The sequence below is a fragment of the Cyprinus carpio genome, chromosome A1 (genome assembly GCF_018340385.1).
Source record: "Cyprinus carpio isolate SPL01 chromosome A1, ASM1834038v1, whole genome shotgun sequence".
Classification (NCBI taxonomy): Eukaryota; Metazoa; Chordata; class Actinopteri; order Cypriniformes; family Cyprinidae; genus Cyprinus; species Cyprinus carpio.
The window spans coordinates 2,917,007-2,937,122 of record NC_056572.1 but is presented as its reverse complement, the minus strand read 5'-3'; the positions used below and the strand labels follow the sequence as shown (position 1 = coordinate 2,937,122).

General features: G+C 34.5%; 1 protein-coding gene and 2 long non-coding RNA genes across 5 annotated transcripts; 2 read left to right on the top strand and 1 right to left on the bottom strand.

Annotated features, from left to right (window-relative positions):
* The first annotated feature begins 5,062 nt into the window (after nt 1–5,062).
* LOC109050031 lies at nt 5,063–6,502 on the top strand. Its single transcript, XR_006161218.1, has 4 exons — nt 5,063–5,082; nt 5,289–5,396; nt 5,504–5,608; nt 6,464–6,502. It is a non-coding gene; the product is annotated as an uncharacterized LOC109050031 (long non-coding RNA).
* Nucleotides 6,503–11,378: 4,876 nt separating this feature from the next.
* On the top strand, nt 11,379–19,368 carry LOC122146694. 3 transcript variants are annotated; one of them, XR_006161211.1, is made up of 4 exons: nt 11,379–11,745; nt 14,836–15,618; nt 16,196–16,259; nt 19,238–19,368. It is a non-coding gene; the product is annotated as an uncharacterized LOC122146694 (long non-coding RNA). The 3 variants fall into 3 exon arrangements; XR_006161209.1 differs by having other exon boundaries at nt 11,380–11,745; nt 14,836–15,553; XR_006161210.1 differs by having other exon boundaries at nt 11,381–11,745; nt 14,863–15,553.
* Nucleotides 17,996–19,437, bottom strand: LOC109050032 (fatty acid-binding protein, intestinal). Its single transcript, XM_019067700.2, has 4 exons — nt 19,302–19,437; nt 19,008–19,180; nt 18,330–18,437; nt 17,996–18,228 (listed from the first exon to the last, which is right to left on the bottom strand). The coding sequence occupies exons 1-4, from the start codon at nt 19,366–19,368 to the stop codon at nt 18,178–18,180; spliced, it is 399 nt and encodes a 132-aa protein (XP_018923245.1). The 5' UTR covers nt 19,369–19,437; the 3' UTR covers nt 17,996–18,177.
* Nucleotides 19,438–20,116: the final 679 nt, after the last annotated feature.

Sequence of the window (20,116 nt, the reverse complement as noted above, 5' to 3'; positions counted from 1 at the left end):
AACTGAAACTAGCGCAACTCAAGCCGACAGAACACTGGAATAATAAACCAGAGAACTCGCTTTTGATCTCCTTCCTTCTCTGTCAATGAAAATGAGCAGCCGACGGCGACGATGCAAGCGGCAGCTGATCAAGTTCACTCAGCACATCACTCGATTAATCACAGGAACTCTGAGCTCAGGTAAAGTCCTTCTGGATCTGAGATCTGGCTCTGGATGAGACCAAAAAGATGACTTAAGAGACTTATTTCATCGTCTGACTGTCGCTTTGTTGTGCTGAAGTTTATTACATCTTTTATCGCGCTCAGCTTTTGTTTCTAAACTGTTACATTAAATAACTGGAGGACCATAAACATCGTGCAAGCAGTGATTGTGTTAAAACCCGAGGGGCAGCATGAGCCAGTTCTGAATCTGAGGATTTCTCAGTCAAAGGCTCACTGTGTGTTTCACACAAACTCATGTAGAGGAGGACTGCGACACAATAGACACATTCAATGTAATTAGTAGGTTAATTACAGATCATTAGTTCATGACTGCTGTGTGTGAAAATATATGATTGACTTGAATGACTTTTAAACTAATGTACATTAACAAATTATCTGTTATATGACCAAAAATGCAACTAAAAATATAGCAAAAATTTAGCAACCAATTTTTTTTATTTATTTTTTAAAGTAAAGGTTAAAAAAGGAACCAACAATTAGTAAAAGACAAAAGAGTTAGTTTCCACTAATGGTGTTTTTTGCCATAAGTCTACACACCAGTCAAAAAGACCAAGGGCTGTTCTGACCTGCAGCAAAGCTACAACTAAATTCACATTTATGCATTTGGTTGATTCGTTTATCCAAAGCAACACTGCACTGAAGGCATAGAGTACATCATCAGGATTCACTGGGGATCACACACATGATCTGGACAATGCCAGCCACTAATGTTTGAGAAATAAATAAAAATATGTTGTAGATTCATTCAGTAATTACATTTAGCCAATCCAATTGTTTTACCATTTTAAATTTTCAGAAAAAAAAAAATAAAATAAATAAATAAATAAATAAAAATAAATAAATGAAAGAAAGATAGGATTCATATTACAAGGTATATATATATATATATATATATATATATATATATATATATATATATATATATATATATATATATAGCATATAGATATATATATATATATATATATATATACACTCCTCCTTGGTTTTACATGCATAATAAATGTCATTTTTGCACATGACAATTCATTTTTCTATTTTAAAAACCATGACAACAGACATTATAAAAATCATATTATGCACTTAAATGACAATAGATCATCTAAAAATGGTTAGAAAAAAAGCAGGCACAGATCTAATACCAATATTGATAGATTAGGGGACAAAAATTTATTAAAAACTGATCACGAATGATGTTAGACAGATTAAAAAAGGGCATCACTATAGCAGCAAAGGACATTGTTTTTAGTTCAACTCAAACTGGCTGTGAAAGTATCTCTTTAAAAATTATTATTTTACTATTGGGCATTGAGAAACTTCACAGAAAGTTTTTAATTAATAAAATTAATACATATGATATTACTTCTAAGCTAATAGAAAGGTCAACGGGTGTTTTAACTCCTTCCAGACAGTCTTGTGATTATAAATACACCTCTTTTTCTTCTTTGATTCTTCAAGGGTGTAATTACACATTTTACACAATAATGTCAATATCTAGGTTGTAGGCTATAAGCTAAGGTTTTAACACACTGTTTTTCCATAAAATTGCATTATTTATTGACACAATGTAGTGAGTAAATTAGATTGTGTTTGTATTCAGTCATCACTGTCTATTATTTAGGTGTGATAATAATAATAATAATAATAATAATATAAATAATCTCTTACCACACCCTGTATGAGTTATTATTGAAGTTACAGTGCTAATCATTAATGGATTTAACTTTGTGGATGAGAGTTCTAATTAATTTCATCTTTCCCTTGGCTATGCTTCATATCCTTGTGGGACTAAATATAATTACACACTCCATCATTCCATAGCCGACCATAAGACACTGATGATCCCTTAATAATGCCATAAATTAAGTATTGCAGACACTGGTATCTTTTTCAGGTAATTTTGTCTGACACATTTCTACTGGATTTTTGGCTTCATTTTTCTCTGCATTTGAGAAGGTTTTGTGCTCCTGTTTTCTCTGCTATACTTGAACATTCATGCATGCTGATTACATTTAGTATCTGATTCATTTAATTCATCTGATTGTTTTCCTGCTGGGGATTCACTGCCCCGTCTGTATTTATATAGCACCTGCTTTGCCTTAAAAGCATCTGACAAAAATAGCTACAAACCATTCAACCTTTTCCTCTTTCTGCTTCAGAAACAGGCCACGGAAGACATTTATTGAAGTGATACTGCATGTTGCCACTCATTTCTCATGGCACACTGTGGCAATAAGTAGAAAAATGAGAGAAATTACACTAAACTAAGCCCTGCTGAAATGAACAGATATGGTTTGCTAATGAAAATGCAGCAAAATGGGTCATTTTTTATAAAAGGATTACTAAAATAGCTCCTTTTTATAGCTTTCTTCAATCACCCACCATTCTTTTCAATATATTCTTTCATCTGAGCCGAAGATTTATTTTTATTTTTTTGTTAATAATGTTGTTTTGACTTGTTTGTGCAATCATTAACTTTAGCTTTCTCACAACTGTATTCTCAGTCCTAAAAAATAGAGTGAAATACTGTATTCTGCCGTGTAAATTCAATTTAAGGCCAGTGATTTCACATACACCATTTTTTAATATATATATATATATATATATATATATATATATATATTTTTTTTTTTTTTTTTTTTTTTTTTTAAATAAACCTCTGTCTAAGTCTAAGATTCTAAGATTTTTCTGACATTGTTTTTCTTCGTTTAAATTAGCTTTTTTTATCAGGCTTTTATACAGTAATTTACCATAAATGGCAATGAAAAGGTTATTAGTCAGTTATTGAAATTACTTATTTTTAGTGTCCAAAGTTATTTTCATAGGAGCCTGATAAAAATGCTAATTTAAAAGAATAAACTCAGGCGATGCACACACACACACACACACACACACACACACACACACACACAAAGAAACCCATAAACTTTTAAGATTATTTGTCAAAAACTCATAATTTACTAATACGCATACTCTGGCGGTACCTTTTCAAAAGGTACTAATATGTACTTGAAAAATACTAAAATGTACCTGTAACACTTTATTTTCAGGTCTCTTAACTAGTTTCTTATTAGCATCCATACTTTCTAGAATATTAGCCATTTAATAGTAGTAATTAAGCACATATTAATGCCTTATTCTACTATAACTATTGATAAGCACCTTAGGAGTTTATTGAGGGGAAAGCCATAGTTAATAGTGAATAAGTTATTCTTAAGTGTTATTATGTACCTTTAATGTACTAGTATCATGTAGGGGTAAATATGGTAGCTTTTGTACTGTAGGGTATAAAAACATTAATTTAAACAAACAAATAAAATGTTCAAGCAGGACTGAATGTTTTAAAGGAGATCATGTGATTATCATAGTGTTCTGTATTTCCTCAGGTATGGTATAGTTCAAGGATGTTAAGAAATTAGGCTAGAAGTAGAACATTTTTAAGCACAGGGACTGTATCTCGTGAAGCGCTGTGCTTCTGTAGGACCTATGCACCAGAACGTTCTTCATGAGAATCTGGGACAGAGGTATTATTCATGTCCTAAAGGAGACACCGCTCTGTGTCTTTAGTTACCTGACCTGCTAAGGCACAGTAGTGAATATTTCATAAAATTCACAGAAACAGGCCAGCAGACCCTTTAAGCTGTTTATGCAATAAATATTGCACCCACATACATAATAGCTGCTAAATAGTATTTTATAAACCGCTTTAAATTATCAAAACAGTTAAACATGACACAAAATCAGTTTCGTCGCTAATGCATTTTCTCAAAGGCGTGTAAAAGGAAGCATGGCCTTGACAAAGCCATCAATACATGTCACTCTCTTTTCATTATTCATCAAAAAGCCAAGCGTTTGTGTAATTAGTGTCACCGGACCTGCAGTGCCGGGATTCTTAATTAAAGATAAAGCTCTTGGACAGTTCGCAAGCAAAAGGGTGCATGAAAAAACACTGATTCCTCTCTACAGAAGCTGTTTTGCTCATACAAATGATGGCGGCTGTGTGTGCTGTGTTGTAGATAATGAGGACGAAGAACAAGAGAGCACCACGGTGCGCTATCACCCGGAAAATCTGGAGCAGCTGCAGTCGCAGACCCACTTCTCCAGACAAGAGCTGCAGTTACTCTACAGAGGATTCAAGAACGTGAGCGCTCCGTTAAACCCCAGATGGGTGCAGACATTAAAAATCATGCTGTCCAGACCGTCTCTTAAATATTGCTGTCTTGTCTACTCCTGTTTTTGCTAGGATTGTCCGAGTGGAGTTGTGAATGAGGACACTTTTAAAAACATCTATGCCTTGTTCTTCCCACTGGGAGGTCGGTCTACTTCAGTGTGTTTTATAGATGTTTATCCACACTATATGATGCCGCTTTTGATAAAAGTTCATTATAGGAAACCAAAAAAGTATCTTATGTGTGACCATAAGGATATTAGTAAATTAATGCATTTAAATCACATTAAAACAAAACAGTTGGAAGACCAGATAACCTTTAGTGCACACTGCAGTCAGTGTCTCCTCCTTGAGGTATTTTTCACATGATATCAGGACTTTTTTTTAACAGGTTATATTATAATATGATGAAACCAGTTTAACTTTTTAATCCCTTGGGAACATTTTTTTAATCAAAATCCTGATTTTGTTATGGGACAATTTAATAAAAGACAACTTAAATGCATAATAAAACTGGCTGCCATCATAATATTTCTTTATTATTAAATGTTTAGATATTTACACATCACAGAAACATCACTTTTTACATGCAGTGATATTATATTTTTTTTTTTTTTTTTTTTTTTTATTCGCGGCTCTCTTAGCTCTCATATAATTGAGGTAAGGATTTTTTACGGCTCTCTTAGTTTTGAGGTAAGGATTTTTAACTTAATTGTTTTTGGATAAAATTTGAAAAAAGTCACACAGTGTTTGGATAGTTTGCATCCAATTTCATTATTTATTACTTTTTTTTTTTGATTGAACAATTGATTAGGAATGTACAGGCACTTTATCATGTCAGTTCTTTATCTGTTCAGTGTCGATGGAAGTATGAAGTCTTTGATTTTATTTTTTTGCAGGAGTTAGTCTGTGATCTTTCTGTTTTGTTGAGAGGCACTACTGAAGAGAAGCTGAACTGGGCTTTCAATCTATACGACATCAACAACGATGGACAGATCACTAAAGAGGTCTGAAAGCATTTTGATCTACAAGATGATGTCTTTGACTGAACTACATTTTGAGTTTTGATGTAAAGTATTGAATGCAAATACTGTATATGCTCTTTTTGTTTCAGGAGATGTTGGATGTATTGAAGTCTATTTATGATTTGATGGGGAAATCTATCCATCCTCGACTGAAAGAGGAGGCAGTGAGGCAACACGTCAGAATGTTTTTCCAAGTAATGCTTTTATGCACTATTTATTATAATGGAGAAATATGTAAAACCTGCCGTTTTGCATAATATTATGCAGTTTCCAGGTGAAAATGTCCACAGGGTGGCGCTAGAAACACTAAGATTTTTAATCCTTTTTGAACATAGTTCACCCCAAAAAATGAACTTTCTGTCAATTACTAACCCTCATGTCATTTCAAACCTGTATGACTTTCTTTCTTCCGTGGAGCATGACAGAAGATATTCTGAGAAATGTTCTAAACTGGAAAAAACTGGTAACCGAAACGGTTTGATTAGAATTTTCATTTTTTAATAGCACCTTAAATATCACACTGTTTGTCATGCAAACCTCTTGTACAGTCTCAGAACAGTTTATCTTGAAAACAGCAGCATTATAAAAGATTTTTACTTTCATGTCAGTTCTACGATTTTGTTAATCATCTAATATAAACTGTAATTTAGCTCTACTTTCAATCAAAGACATGGCTTCCAATGGCAGGAAACACACAAACTGCATTATGACTTCCTTAAATAGGCTACATTACATTTGTAATTTTGGATTCAATTTTAATTAATTAAGGATTAGACTTAAAAAAAAAAAAAAAAAAAAAAGAAAAAAAGAACATTATTTTGAAAATATACATTTTGGCGCCACCCAGTGGACATTTCTCCTGGAAACTGTAGTGAGACACAGTAGCAACAATTAAATAGTTAATTATGCACATTTGTTATAAGATCAGGCTGGTTATGCAGCAGACATATTCATTAAAATCGCTATCAAAATCAGTTTTTATATGCATTGCCTCATTGTACATTAGAACGCAAAAAATGCATTTTAATCACTTTTTTTTCTCTCCTAAGAAAATGGACATAAACCAGGATGGACTATTAAATAATTAATAAACCACTGACAAAAGCCAAAAAGTAAGGCTTACTGTATCTTTATCGAAACCTTTATTGCCTAAAGAGGATATGCATGATAACACAGCTGCTGGTGCTTTTGTTTTGCAGGATGAGGATATAATGCAGTCTCTTAAGATTTTTGACAATGCTGTTTAGATGTTAGTCAGCACTTGGACCATTCTCACCGGATAGCGCCAGCTTTCCTGCCCTGCTGTCCGGGGCTGTCCAGACTGTCTTTTGTGAACTGACTGCTGAATGTAGAACCTTGATAGACGTTAGTGTTGTGTTAAAGTGGTGAAACAGCAACACATCATCAGTGTTATTGTATTCTAATGTTCTTCTGTGGTTGCGTCCCGGCTCATTTTTAGCACTAACCAGCTGTTTCATACTCGCTGTATCACACGTTTTAACCCTAATCACTCTCGGTTTACTTGGGTAGAGATTCAAAGCTCCTTTAACCCTAAGCTTTTTCATATTAAATGCAATATATAAATAATTTATGGTAGACTAGGATTATTTCTCGAGGTCAAGCTAGAACCATGTTACTCAAGTCAAATACGCACATCAAAAACTTGTGATAAAGTAACATCTTTTTTTTTTGTATCATATATGATGCAAAAGTGATCTTTTAATTCATAATATATTAATTCAACACTGTTCTACATCCAACAATTTTTTTTTTCTAAAAAAGGGAAAATAAAAATTGCATACGTGTAAAAAAAGAAAAAGGAGTCTATCAAGATTTCAAAAGCTGCCGGAAGAAAGAATCTAGTTTGTATTTTACCATTTCGGTCATTTTGATCGACCTAAAAATGTTACTTATATATCAGAAAAATGATGCACAGACACGCACAATGTTTTTCCTCTAAAGCTGCTCTAATAATGAACAAAGATGATGAAGTTTTGCTTCTTTCCTCAACCCCCAAATATCATTTTGGTGCTATTTTCTGTTCTCTAAATGCATGATTTCTTTGATTGATTAAATCCTCAGTGTCTTTCCTTAACTCTAGATTAGGATGTACAGTATGCTTGGGCAACAGATTTAACAACAGGTCATTAATGAAAATTAATGAATGCTAATTAGTAATTATATTGATATATAACTAAATGACTTAGGCCTTGATAAAGTTTTGATATCAACAAAAAGAGAAGAGATGCCTCTCTAATGCCTCTTTCTTTCTCAATTTTAATTAAATTCAATTAAGCTTTATTAGCATGACTGTGTAACACGATGTTGCCAAAGCATTAACATATGTATAAATAAATAAATAAAAAGAATCAATATAGAAAAAGAAAAAAACACATAGATAACAAATAAATAAAATCCATCTTAATAAATGAAAAGATGAGTTAACCATGAATTAACCATGCTCTCTCTCTCTCTCTCTCTCTCTCTCTCTCTCTCTTGCTCTCTCGCTCTCTCTCTCTCGCTCTCTCTCTCTCTCTCTCTCTCTCTCTCTCTCTCTCTCTCTCTCTGTCAGTGAAAGTGAATTCCAAAGTAATTTTATGTGTGACTTTATCGATATTTGAACAATGTAACTCTTGTCTCAGAGGAATTATAGTGGTCATTTGTAAGATGTATTTTTAAAACGGGTTATTATTGTTTATTGTAAGTGTTATAATAAAATAATAAATGCCATCTGCCTTGATTTAAGCAAATGTTTAACATTTCTGTCAGACACAATTTCTTCTTTAAATTCAGCTCAGTTTTAGAAAGATTCAGTGGACAAAAGAAAAAAAGTTTCAAAAGCATAACCTTGACACGTGAGACTGGTGTCAGAATCACTGAGCGATGCTGAGAGCGTATTTTTGGATGGACTTTGCCTCAGAAGTCTGAACTAACATGAACTTGAATAGAGCCACTCTTGCATTGCCTTTGGGGATTATACAGTAATTCCATCATATCTACATTAACGTTTTTTTTTAAACGTTTTTGAAAGAAGTCTCTTCTGCTCACCAAGGCTGCATTTATTTGATCAAAAAAAAAAAAAAGTTAAAAAAAATCTGAAATATTATTACAATCTAAAACAGCTGTTTTCTATGTGAATCTCTGTTAAACTGTAATTTATTTCTGTGATGTGCAGCTGTATTTTCAGCATCATTACTCCAGTCTTCAGTGTCACATGATCTTCAGAAATCATTCTAAAAACATTATTTACTACTAATTAAAAATATTCTGATTATTATCAATGATGCATCTAACACTACCATTCTCTATTTTTTTTCTATTTTATCTTGTTTTCTTTTTATTTATTATAAAAATGACCCTCTAATGCTAGCATTCTCTATTCTTTTTCTATTCAATAAAAAAAAAAAAAATAATAATAATAATAATAAAAAAAAATGACCCTCTCACACTAGTGTTCCCTATTCTTTTTCTATTCTATCTACTAATTTATTATATATAAAAACCAAACCTTGCTATGTCTACTGCGTTAGATTAACCAGGACTTGTCACAGCACTTACACATCATCACTCTTTTGTTAGTTTTGATTGCTTCTATTGTCCTCATTTCTAAGTCGCTTTGGATAAAAGCAGCTGCTAAATGACTAAATGTAAATATATATTCAGACCAATTCTCACTATTAACTAGTTGTTTATTAGTATGCATATTACTAGCATATTAGCTGTTTATTACTACTTATAAAGTAATGCCTTATTCTGCATGATCATATTCACATACCTTAACTTAAAAACTACAATTAGGAGCTTATTGAGACAAGGTCAGACAGCCCCTCTGCACCTTTCTATTTCCATCGTGGAGAAACAGAAAGTGTTATCAAGCATGCAAGCATCGCTCTGATCACTTAAATGCTGGTTCTATCAGTGTGCTTTAACATGACACTGACAGCAGAACAAGAGGAAATTAGACAAAAACGCATGTCAAAGAATGCAACTGTTGAACCTGAAGGTGAAACTGTTAAGCCTCCTCTGCAGGAAAAAAATACACAAGCCCCACAAGATATCTATGTAAGACAACCATTTCAGCAACAGATGTTACAGCAATCAGCACACCAAGGATCCCTTGTCTCCAACAGAACTGCTAAGCCCTTCATGGGTGGACATAATCAAGGACAAAAAGTTTTTCACCAGTCAGAGGCGTCTCAAGGCAACACCTAAGAAACCTGAAAACATATTCAAGGTTCCTGTTCCAGTAAACACAACCCCACAGGTTTGGTCCCCCGCCTCAGACATCATTGCTTCACGTGATGAACGTATCGCTATACCTGCGATTAAAACAGCGATCCTGCCAGAATCTAAACGGAGAGGAGCAAACAAGACAAAAAAACACCCATTCGCTGCCATTACAAAGCTTGGAAGAGCAGGATATTTTTAATATAACTCTGATTGGATTCGTCTGGAAGAAAAAAAAAATCATATATAAAGTCATATACACCTGGCTTGAGGGTGAGTAAATCATGGGGTAAATTTCATTTTTGGGTGAACTATCCCTTTAAGAGTGGCACCTTCCCATAGAGGATGGAGTCATTCTATTGCTATTTTACAATAATCTCTGGACATCATTTGGACGTCATAGATGACATATCTCTATTCGCCACCTTCTGGAATAGCACCAGAGAGCACTCATCTCTTTAAGATTACTTTTTGGATTTCCTGACCAGTAAAGCCGGATGTCATTAATGCGTGAATAATAATTTAATCTATGTTTAGCATTAGCAAGGAATTTTAAATTAGGCTCAGATTTAACCTAGTTTGCACTGGACTATGGTTGCAGATGCTAAAAACTTTGCTGAAGCAATATCTTCATATGCTCTCAGATTTTTGAACTCTGTGTTCACTGACATATTTCTGTGTCTAATATCTTGTATCTAGATTGGCTCCAAGTGGAAAGATGTTGCATTTAAATGTATCCGGGGTCACTTCCAGCCGCTCCTCTTGTGGTCCCATTATAACACCCCCCTCAATGAGAAATATAACATGTATAACAGTGTATGAACAGGAGATGAACCACAATGTTGTCCACTGGTTTAAGTTATTCACATTTAATTGTTTTTTTTATTCTGCTAATACTTGAAAACATACCTTATAATTTTTATGAATGTTCATAGTGTTTTTGGCTGTGTGACTTGGGAGTAATCTTTTTTCATTTTTAAGTGAGTCCTGTTATGCTTTTTCACTATTTCAGCTTTAGTTGGTGTGTAATGTTGCTGTTTGAGCATAATAACGATCTGCAAGTCCACTCCAAAGGCAGATATTCTCTTGAACAGAAAACACTTTTCAAGAACTAAGAAAACTACATCACGCTTCTTCTGCGTATTGTGAAGTCACAATGTAATCCATTTAAATAATCTCCACCCACGGGTGTGGTCTGGTTGAGCTGCGCTACAGAAAACTAAGAAGAAGAAGAAGAAGAGCGTGTTGTCCTCGTGGCGATAAGATGCAAAAGCCCTTTATTCGTGTGTTTGCAGACGTTCTGCACGATCCTCTTGTTCGTAAACGCTCTCAGAGTCTGAATCGGGCAAAACTGACGCCATCGTTAATATTCACAGATGAAACACATGGTTATGGTAAGGGGCGTGTCATTTCCAGAACACATCAATCACAGCGCACTGGACCAGCTAACCAATCAGAGCACAGTTTGTGTTTCAGAAGGAGGGGCTTCATCGAAACAGGAACTAAATAAAGCGTTCGAGACAGCTGCTGCAATAATGTAAAATAAGTAAAAAAAACAATAATTAAGCATGAAAACATGTTGTAGCACACCCCAAAAACCAAATCAAGACTTCAGAAAAGGGCATAAGAGGACCCCTTTAATCTGTTAATTTATTTTTTACATTTATATATATATATATATATATATATATATATATATATATATATTGTGAATGGACTTTTGTATGGAAATTAGGTATAGACCAACTTCCAATAGGCTCTGAGAGGTATGTAAGTTGCGCTTTCATCCATTACTATATTCTGTTTGTAACCTTGACTTTCAGCACAAATCCCAGTTTTGTGGCAAACATTTGCCGGATAGATGAGTTGATTTCTGGATGGTTTTCTGAACTAAATTGGAGACAGGGTTTATCACCGACGTGTGCTCTCTCTCTCTCTCTCTCTCTCTCCGTATCTGGCCTGTGCATTGCACTGTTACTCTCTTGTCCCCTCGACTGAATTTTCCATCCATTCTTGCTTTCCTCTGCCTGATGTGCTAATTGGATATTCTCCCCAGGCTGTCATATTGGAATGGGAAAGCATTCTTATTTTCCCATGAATATCTGTAAGTAGTGCTTGTATTTCTTTTCTTTTTTCCTGTAAGCTTCATTGATTTGATGCAGTGTTGTACATGGGTAACTAGTGCAGTTGTGCAGCAGTTTGTCCTGGAAAGCGTCCCTCCTCTGCTGGACCTTCGTGTGTATCTTTGGTAGATGCTCAGTCTTTTGTAGACTGTGGATTTGTTCGTCTGGTGCTTTTGGAAGGATGTTTAATGTGGGATCTGCGCCGGCTTGTTCCTGTCGTCTCTGCTGAGCTCTGTACTTTAGACTGAGCTGGAAACACTTCTGCTGAGCACAACACAGATATGATTTCAGCAAAGCTGCTAACTTTAAACTGGCTTCAAACGTTGGTTTTGGAGACAATGTTACTTAATAAAGTTTGGCTTTGAAAATAATGTTTATATATTTAACAAAGACTTTTAGACAGTACTGTTTAACAGCAGTGATGTTAGATTACTTACATATTGTAATCTGTTACTTATTCCAAATTACATGACAATTGTAATTAGTAATGTAATCAGTTACATTACACATTTTAGGTAATATAATCAGACTATGTTTAATCTAACTAATTTATCATATTTATTTGAATAGGATAATCTTGTACCATTCTGATATAAACATTACTAAGAATAAGAAAATATATTTCATTTGTTATTATTAACATCATGAAGTGCATTAAACATTACATTAAGTGAAGGAATGAACTGTAGAGGGTTCGTGAGGTTAATGAAAAGCTAATAATTAATAAATTAAAATTTTAAATTAAAATAACTTTCGTTCTGACGGCACCCATTCACTGTAGAGGATAGATTTTCATTTTTGGTTAAACTATTCATTCAAGTAACATTTTGGCTCATGTCTAAAGAACATATATTATTTAAGTATATGGTCTTTATAAATATATTTTATTTTTACTTTGTATGAATGCTTTTGTTATGGGAAATGGTTGCTTAATATTAAATCCAAATATAATGTTTGACCAAATGGTAAATATAATTTGAGAAAAACTAATAAATTTGGCTGTAACAAATTTTTGTTACAAAGTTTTAACAAAGTAACAAACCTTTTGTTGTTGTTGTTGTTTTAAAAGTTGGTCCAAAGTATAATATTTTTAGTATATGTACATGTAAAAAGTGGAGAAAAGCCCAAAAAGCTAAATTTTATTTTATGTGCTTTGTAATTTAGTAATTAGTAACTAATTCCATGGACTGAATAAATTACGTGACACAAAATTCCATTTTTTGCACAAAATTATTGGACGAAAAAAACTTGATAACACCTTACGTAAAAAAAATGCTCATTCTGTAGACATATTGTCTTTAATTGAAATGCATATCCCTTTCACAGAATGAGCATTTCAGGTCACAATCGTAATCCCTTTGTATAGCATGCGCTCAAAATAATCTTTTAGTTTCAGCTAAATATGAAACCAAGCTCCATCAAAGCCCAAAGAGAGACAGGCGTTTGGAGTCATTCCAAAAGACTGACTCATCTACAGTTTTGTCATGTTTTTGTAAACTTTGTGATTTTACGCAACTATAATTCTCACTAACTCCATGGTAGCATGCCAAAGACTGCATGAGAAAATCCCTCTCTCCTCCTGTTCTGCAAGAAGAGACAGAAGCAGCTTAAAATTTAAAACACTTTGCTTCACTAAAGACTGATGTATTACGTCAGAACACACAGATGAGAGAGAAAAAGGAATGCTTTATGAAGCTTAAATTGCACTGCAGTCGATCTGACTTGTGTTCTTGATATCCCTGTCCTTCAAATCTGCATGAATTTCCGATCCATGTCTGTTTCCCAGAAGTCATGGAATTTTAAAGCCCCTTCGTAGTGAAGGGAAAAGCACCAGAAGGCAGTAGGACAGCACACATTTGGTAAAGACTTACAGGAGCACTGTGAAAGTAAAAAACGCTAAAAACATCATTAATTGTAAAATGTATTCCATAAGCTTAGACGTAGAGCGTGTCGTATCCTGTGGCTTTCTCCTCACATGGAGCTCAGCAGGTTGGCAGGAAAGAGATGAATAGTCTGTCTATAAATAAGTGAGTAGGATGTGTCCTAGTGAGTGTGTCTGTGCCCACTGCGTCCAGCCAGACTGATTTTGGCAGCTCTCTTCCTCCGTCGCTACACACCCTCGTCAGAGATGCAAAAATTCACCTTTGAGGCTTGATTGTCTGTTTTATGTTTCAAAAAAATAAGTGATTGCACATTTTGTTCCTTCAGGTAAGCCTTTTGTTAAAATTCAGGGAAAGAACTCACAACATCTCATGAAATGCAGCCCAAGTTCAAGGTGTTCACAGGCTTTGTCTTTACAAATGCATGTGGCATTGTTTTGCCATGAGTAATATAAAGGAATAATATACTGTACTGGATCATATAAACAATATCTCTGGTCGATTACCTTCTTGTGCATTGACAGTAATGCATTTAGGTCAATTGTATGATGCTCATTTTTGTCCTATCTATTAATTTATTCATAAATGCATTAAAAATGCAATTCTACCTCAATACACTGTTTAATGTTAATGAATTAAAATTAGTTTTTGAGGGGTACAAAATAAAAAAGTCAAGCTGATATAACTGGCCTAATATCTTATTGAAGAAAAAAGTATTTAAAATATTTAAAATAAGTATTTAAAATAAATTCGGTTTACAACTTAAGGTACAGTTGGAGAAATTGGATGAGTGGAGATGAAGATGTGGTGACATCGAAATATGTGACCCTGGAGCACAAAACCCGTCTTTTGTAGCAATAGCCAAAAATACATTGTACGGGTCAAAATTATAGATTTTTCTTTTATGCCAAAAATCATTAGGATATTAAGTAAAGATCATGTTCCATGAAGATATTTTAAACGTCCTACTGTAAATATATTAAAACTTAATTTTTGATTAGTAATATGCAAGCGATTTTCTCAATATTTAGATTTTTTTTGGCACCCTCAGATTCCAATTTTTTTTAAATAGTTATATCTCGGCCAAATATTGTCCCATGCATCAATAAAAAGCTTATTTATACAGTCTTCAGATGATGCATAAATCTCAGTTTCAAAAAACTGACCCTTATGACTGGTTTTGTGCTCCAGGGTCACATATGTGTTCATGCTTCACAGAAGGAAGCTGAGATACTCATCCTGTGGAGCGAGGAAAGGGAGCGATGCAGAGAAAGACCAACTTTCAGCAGAGCAACAGAAAGTTTGGCACCACAGCCCAGAAAGCCCTTTCCTGCACTGCCTGGATAAGATAAGCAGTTCAGAGTGGAACAGTTCTGATGAACTCACAAACCCTCTTTCAGAGCAGGAGGACAGTGCGTATCGTTCCAACAACAGTGAAGTCGCTCCGCACAAGTCCCCGGGTCCTAACCGCAGTTACCCTCCGCAGCCGAGGAAGGAGCCAGCCACAGCTCCATTCATGCAAACTCACTCCAAACATGCACAGCAACCCATCGAGATAAAGACAACACCCTTCCATCCCAGAGTCTTACAGGAGCACTCACAGACGGCCTCCGGAGCATCCAGGCGAATGGAAATCAACGGCACCTGCCCGAGCTCATCAGACCAGGAGAGAGGGGAGCCTGAAGAAAGACCTTGTGATTGTGATAAACCGTCGACTTCAGCATCAGGAGTAGCACTGATGACTTATTTCTCAGTGGATAATTGTATGACAGACACCTACAGACTAAGCATCACCACCAGAGGCCGCTGGTCCTCTCCTTGCCTGAGCCCAGAGGAGCTGTGAAGGACGGGACAGACACGGGACACTGCAGCCGCGTAGAGAACCAAACCAAAAACAAGCCTGACTCTGGTGTGTTAAAGCTCCGCTGATCTCCTCATTCAGTCAGAGAGAGGCTATCGTGTTCAAAAGTTTGGGTCAGTAAGAAAAGTCTCTTCAAATTGGATTTGATCAAAAATACAGTAATATTGTGAAAAAAAGGTTTTGAATGAGGTCTCTTCTGCTCACCAAGGCTGCATTTATTTGATCCAAAATACAGTAAAAACAACAATATTCTGAAATATTATTAAAATTTAAAATAGCTGTGTTCTATTTGAATATCTGTTAAACTGTAATTTATTTCTGTGATGCGCAGCTGTATTTTCAGCATCATTACTCCAGTCTTCAGTGTCACATGATCTTCAGAAATCATTCTAATATGATGATATGCTGCTCAAGAAACATTTCTGATTATTATCAGTTGTGCTGCACAATAATATTTTAGTGGAAACTGAAATACATTTTATTTATTTTTTATTTTTTATTTTTTGTGATTCTTTGATTCAGAAAGTTCAAAAGAACAGCATTTATTTGAAATGTTCATTTTGTAACATTAGAGATGTCTTTACTGTCACTTATCTGACTGATCTCAAACTTTTGAATACAGTAGTGTATGTATTTAATAACTTGTGAACTGTAGTTAGTAGCTGAACTAAACTAAATGATCTTTTCAAGGCAATAGCAACAGTAAGCCCACTGCTACAGGGCTGGATGAAAATGGATATTTGTGAAAGTTATGGTAAGTTCTCACTAAACCTTCAGATATTGTTTTTTCTGTTGGTCCAAATCCACGAGTATAAAAAGCACAATTTTTAAGTAATATTGCACATTTTTGTAACAACTAATAACATTTATTAGTTATTGCGGTTACACTTTATTTTAAGGTGTCCTTGTTATAGTGTAGTTATACATTTTAAGTGCTGAGTAATATTAATTAACTACATGTACTTACTATATGGTTAGGATTTGGTTTAGGGTTACTTGCATGTAATTATGCATAATTAAATGTTATTATAATAGTAAGTAGATGTAACGTGTTACAAGGACACCTTAAAATAAAGTGTTACTGTTATTGCATTAAATAACACAAACTAGCAATAAACACATTTAGAAAATGAATTAGTTTAGATTAATATTAATTTATACATAAGAAAGTGCTAGTACATTTGTATAAAGCTGTAAAAACAGTCCAGTTCTCACTGACAAACAAACAATGTACAGTACATATATTGCAGTATTTATTAATTTTTGTTAATGTTAGTTGTTAGTTCATTAATGCACAGTGCATTAACTAATGTTAACAAGCACAACTTTTGATTTTAATAATGCATTAGTAAATGCTGAAATTAACTGAGAGTAATAAATGCTGTAGAAGTATTGTTCATGCTTAGTTCATGTTAACTAAAGTAGTTAACTAATATAAACTAATGAAGCTTATTGTAAAGTGTTACCAATAAGTTGAACTACTAAAATTACTAAAACTGAAATAAAAAAAATTAATAAATAAAGCTAAATAAAAAAAAACGAATAAAAAGGATAACTAAGCCAATCCCTAATATTAATAAAAACTATAATAGTATATAAATAATACTAAAATAACACTGGCGTGCTGTTCTGAATTTAGACATAGGTTGACTAGTTTGTTAAAATGTGCTTTGAGATAATAATAATAATAATAATAATAATAAAGAATTAATAGGTGTGTTCAGACTTTTGACTGGTACTTTAAGCATTTAAAAACATCCTCCATGTATGTGTATGTGTATGTTAAAATAATAATAATAATAATAATTTAAACTGAATGCACCGTAAATCACTTTGGATAAAAGTGTCTGCTAAATGCATAAATGTAAATGTAAGTAAAAACAATGGTGTATAATCAGTCTTCTTTCTCATCAGGTCCTGGTGACCCACTGAGCCGTAAAAAATTATAGTTTTTATACTTGTATTTACAGTATATTTGTATGTGAGACTGAGGTTTGTCCTTTCTTACCCTCTTTCTGTAATTATGATGTTGAAGTATCTTCTAAGAGCCATCCATCCACAGGGGGGCAGTATGCACTTATGTCAGACTCGAATCAGTAATTGCTTGTGAACAGGAATGACCATTTTATGCTGAACATTGAATCTGTTGATTATCTTTTACTGAATTGTGACAGCTAATACAATATATAAACACTTAAAAGAAACAGTTTTCCTAGTCTTAAAGACAAAGATAGCGATTGTGTCCTCGACTTTAATTTCATTGCAAATGGTCTTATGATCCCTAGAGGTTGTGTGTGGAGTGCCTTCCTGCGATTTATTTTCATGCTAAATATTGACTAATGTAAAATGATATCCGCTGTATATTTTTGGAGATGTCTATGCAGTTATTTTTCATCCTTTGTTTAATAAACCTCAAGCGTTCAATCACTGATGCAACCTGCTTCTCACTTCTGAAAATTTTATTGCATAAAAATAAAACGGTTCGCAAAAGGATGTAAAAATGGCTTTATTACCATAAATATCAAAACTCACAGTGCAATACATACATGCTTTGTAAACTTAAGGGCTGCCAGTTGTTAAAACACTTGTTATCAGGTTGAGTATTCACGGTTCAACACACAATAGATTCAGTAGAGATGTCATTTTGAGTTTTTGGGAATGCTGATGTTATTTTAAACCTTCTTGAAAATCCTCTTGGCCTCGACTCCTTCATAGGTATAGCTCTGGAAGCAAAATGAAAAAATAAAAATAAAAAATGCATAAGGCAACACAAGTTCACAGCATTTACTACAAAGTTAGATCTGAGGATTGAACAGCAGCTCACCTGTACAAGCTCTCCACCGATGATCTTCCTGGTTGTTATAAGTGACTTTCCGTTGTCCTTGCGTGTGAACGTCCCCTTAAGCATGTCTTCCTCCATGACCCAGGATCCCTGCAATCAGAAGGTCAAAGGTCAGACTCATTTTGAACTGAGCAGCAATATGTCCAGTTGATCTGATCAGTACACTCTCAGAAAAAAAGGTCCAAAAGCAATCACTAGGGCAGAATCTTCTCAAAAGGCACATATTTGTTCCTTATTTACCCTTAAAGGTACATATTAACACCTAAAGTCTAAATCTAAATGGTACATATTTGTCCCTTTTGAAGTGGTGCACTTTTACAAATATGGACCTTTAAAGTACACATATGCACCCTTTAAGAGAAAACAAAGGTGTACTTTTTGAAAGGGTATCACCCCAGTGACAGCTTTTGCACCTTTTTTTTCTGAGAATGCACATGCTTAAAAATAAAAGGATCCCAAAGGAGCTTTTTGAAGCAATGAACCATTTTGGGTTCCCCAAAGAAACTCTAATTTCTTAAAAGAACCATATGCACGCCTATTGAGTGTGAAGAATGCTTTATACAATTATTCTGCTATAAAGAACCTTTTTGTGCAATGGTTAAAGGGTCTTTGTGGAATCACAGATTGAAATAGACTGAAATCTGAACGGATTGTGTTTACCGTGAGCTCAGTGCCGTCGGCCTGAGAATATTCAAAGTTGACGCCGAGAGTAAAGTCAATTTCCACCGAGCGGAAAGTGCTGTTTTCCTTCACGTGGAACTTGTCTCCGGTCTGTTCCAGAGTGATCTTCAGGTTGTCATGAGACGCTAGTTTCCTCTTAACCATGTTGATGCCTGTTGAAGACATGCATGTGCACCTTATAAACAATGACCCTCTGAATCCCTCAACAGGGTCAGAAAGAGAAGATTCCTGCGGCGGCTGATCTGGAAACCAGCAGCGTTCATGTCCACTCACCCATTTGCTCCATGAACTTCTCGTAGTTCTCATTGCGGTCGACTTTCCAGGTCCCGTTGAAGGTCATGATGACAGACTGCTGTGATCCTGATGGTGGCCTGACTTTACCCCGCGTCTGACTTTTATACCTGTGCGAGTCTCTTATCGGAGTATTATCTTCATGCTGATGTGGCTGAGTAAAGCTCACAGAGTATAAATCGCTTCTTCATTGATTGAGGCTTCAAGTCGTTCCATAAGAACAAGCGCTCGCTTGTATTGTCCTGCTTTTATCTGAATTATTTGTTGTATAAACTGTGTAGGGTGTGTCTGTTCTCTAGTTGAGTGGTGTGTTTAAGCAATGCATTTATCAAATGTAATTTGACTTTTTGACTAATTGTGCTTTTTAACCCTAGTTGCATGGCTTTTCTTCTCTGTATGACTCACCAGCTTTCACTCTTTCTGCTTACAATGATTCAAATACTGAGTGAGACACACTGAGGGATATTTACTAATAATGAACATATAAACCGATAATTGTACAAAGCCTGTGGTGTGGAAATTTTTATATGGAAAGATAAAGCGACGTGATAATCTCTGATAATGCTTTATTCTATCATTACCTCAGGCTTAATCTCTCAACAGCGCCTCTGAAGACCTTTGGTATCGTCCCATTGAAAGCAAAGATAAGAGAAGCTTTATACTAAAAACTAATTTATGATATACATGGTTTAGAAAAGTTGAAAAAGCTGTGGTCATACGTTAACCTTGCAGAGTATGCAAAATGTTTATAATTTTAACAAAAATAAGAGTGATACTTTTTGTTAAACAAGAGTTCT

Bases quoted from the DNA above. Each gene is read 5' to 3' on its own strand.
- LOC109050032 (XM_019067700.2), bottom strand. From the start codon at position 19,368: ATGACCTTCAACGGGACCTGGAAAGTCGACCGCAATGAGAACTACGAG. The intron at 19,181-19,301 runs GTGAGTGGACAT...TGTCTTCAACAG, and splicing joins GAAGTTCATGGAGCAAATGG to GCATCAACATGGTTAAGAGG. The intron at 18,229-18,329 runs GTGAGCTGCTGT...TTTTGCTTCCAG, and splicing joins TCGGTGGAGAGCTTGTACAG to AGCTATACCTATGAAGGAGT.